This window comes from Alosa sapidissima, chromosome 24 (genome assembly GCF_018492685.1).
Source record: "Alosa sapidissima isolate fAloSap1 chromosome 24, fAloSap1.pri, whole genome shotgun sequence".
NCBI classification, from domain to species: Eukaryota; Metazoa; Chordata; class Actinopteri; order Clupeiformes; family Clupeidae; genus Alosa; species Alosa sapidissima.
The window spans coordinates 20857026-20859525 of NC_055980.1; the positions used below are offsets into that span (position 1 = coordinate 20857026).

The 2500-nt window shown below is 45.2% G+C and overlaps 1 protein-coding gene across 10 annotated transcripts in view; it reads left to right on the forward strand.

Moving 5' to 3' along the window:
* Positions 1 to 2500, forward strand: part of qki2 (QKI, KH domain containing, RNA binding 2) — a 54150-nt gene that overhangs the window by 320 nt on the left and 51330 nt on the right. For all 10 annotated transcript variants that reach the window (XR_006027034.1, XR_006027035.1, XR_006027037.1 and 7 more), the window contains exon 1: positions 1 to 382. This exon is cut by the window's left edge. Coding sequence is in view for 4 of the 10 variants with exons in the window: in XM_042082221.1 (XP_041938155.1) it covers positions 241 to 382 (142 nt within the window). In the remaining 6 variants the exon portion in view is untranslated. The remainder of the gene's footprint in view (positions 383 to 2500) is intronic.

Below are 2500 nucleotides of genomic sequence, written 5' to 3' on the forward strand. Positions count from 1 at the left end.
TAAAACTCCATTCAACAAATGACTGTGTGTGAAACAGCTTTGTAGAGTCTAAAAAAGAAAAAGAAAACGTCGCAGCAGCAGCAGCAGCAGCAGCAGCATCGGAGAGGGAGAGGCTGCGTTAGGAGTCAAGAGCGACGCCCGAGTTAATTTGTGTTTACTGATTTTAGTTGGCTACCGCATTGAAGTGCTTTCGGTATTTATTTCTCTTTGTCTTGATTGTTTTGGGTCTTCTGTTTGAATATGGTGGGGGAAATGGAAACGAAGGAAAAGCCGAAGCCCACCCCTGACTATCTCATGCAACTTATGAACGACAAGAAGCTGATGAGTAGTTTGCCCAACTTCTGCGGAATTTTCAACCATCTAGAGAGACTTCTAGATGAAGGTAAGAGAGCCTAACCTATCTTATTTTAGTTTAATAGCAGTAAGCCTTTCTTAGTTTTCCATAGATCTCTCAATGCTTCAAATTGATCACGGTAGAATAAATTGTTTTTGCAAGCCTCTTCGTAATGCAACTCGTGATGTATCTGTGGCTATACGGCAGTAGCATATAACTGCATAAGGGAAATACTCTTGACTGTGTGATAACAGGAAAGCTGATGTGAAACACTGAACACCAGCAGCCTAACAAGCACATTGTTCATTATCAGAAGCTAGGACATAGGCTACAGTGTTACTTCGTCGTAGTTGGAGGTGTCATAGTATAAAAAGTTAACGCTATGCTCGACCAAACCAGATAGACTGAGATCAAGGCCGACAATTAGGCTAGCTTTTGGGCTTGAACTGAGTAAGGCTTTTGGGCTTGAACTGAGTAAGAATACTTGAATGAATGACATTCGGTATAAAGGGGGATTATATTTTTCTCACATATTGTCTTTCTCGTTGTGTAAAAACCAGGCTACATTCAGTCTCTATATGCAACCTATACAACGCCAAAGCTACTGGCGCTTGATGTTGGGAGGGAACAATATTTAATGTTGTTAATAGAATTTAGGCTTATCATTAAAAAGATTGTCTGAGCCCCGACTCCATAATTACTCCATTGTACTTGTGGTAGGCTGTGGATCTACAGTGCAACAGTTGTAGGCTACATGCAATGATGTTGTTTGTCACCAGAGGCCCTTCAAACGCTTTCAACTTGGCAGAGATTGCAGCCAAAAGTCTTTCACTCGCTAAAATAGGTCAAAGGGATTTAATCGATATTTCATTTGAAAAGGTTGTTTGTCTTGTTCAACGTTCGTCCCCATGTCTGACATGCAGTGAGCAGCCCGCATTGATTGTCGCTCGTCCCCGGGCATGAATAGTTCGAACGCGATGTCACCGCGCGCGAAAAGCGTCGGGGTGGTTGCGGAGTGGACACCGAGAAACTTCTCTCTGGTAGCGCGAGGGATGGGCGGGCCAGATGGTCGCCAGGGGGCTCCTAACCGCGCACGCCTTGAAGGGCGTGGAGAGTTGGAAGCCCACACACCCAACAAAAAATGTGAATCGCCGTTTTTTTAACAACCAGAGGAAAAGCAATATCCGTTGAACGTCTAGTCGAATTGGGAATCCTCAAAGAATTTGGTAGGCTACTCTCAAAGCCTGGTCGACAGCTTTTTGGGCGTAGGCTATTTACATCATAAATACATTTCTCTAAACTTAACTAGTAACAATGGAACGAGAATAATTCACACTATTTGATAAATGATCGCCATATAATTTACAGATTCACCAAACACGTTTGAAAATGCTTTCTATCCTCCTCACAAAAGAAAGTGCACAAAGACGGACTTTTGATCGGTAGCCAAAAGGGTGCCTTAATGACAACTCTTTCTTGTTTCTTGGGATTTTTTTTTAGAGGTTGTTGTGCCACTGTGACAGATGGATATTGATTTTGGATGGATCATGCTCTCTCTCTCTCTCTCTCTCTGCCCACAAACAGCCACACACCTTCCACCCAGTTCTTGCGCCATTCTCAACCCCCTGCATACTCTCTCAGTATAAAGAGGCCAGCTCTGTCAGACTGTCACTGTCCCTCAGAAAGTAGTTGAGATAATTTATATTCTGGCTTAAGTGTAGTGTGTGTGTGTGTGTGTGTGTGTGTGCGCGCGTGCGCGTGTGTGTGTTTCTGTGGGTGCATGTGCGCGCTCGCTGTGTGTGTTTGTGTGTGTACCCGCGTGCCAGCAGGCAGTCGGCTCGTTAAAATGCTCTCCGCTCCCAGCCCAGGTCTAAATTTACCGTCGTCTGCACTTGCTCGCTCTCTCTCTCTCTCTCGCGCACACTCAAGTCGCAGATTGTGCCTCGTTGAAGTGTTCAGATAAAGCTGACTCATAAATAGCGTCGACAGAAGAGCCGGCTTTCACTTCCCCTAAATCCTGAGGTCGCCGGCTTTGTCCGGTTCCTGTTCATTTTCTCAAAACAGTCACAGAAACGCAGCCGACGACATCCTTGGATTGATAGAGGCCCTATAGCACCGGCAGCGTGTCTTGTTTGCCTGTCTGTCTCCCTGGGTCAACGCCTCCTG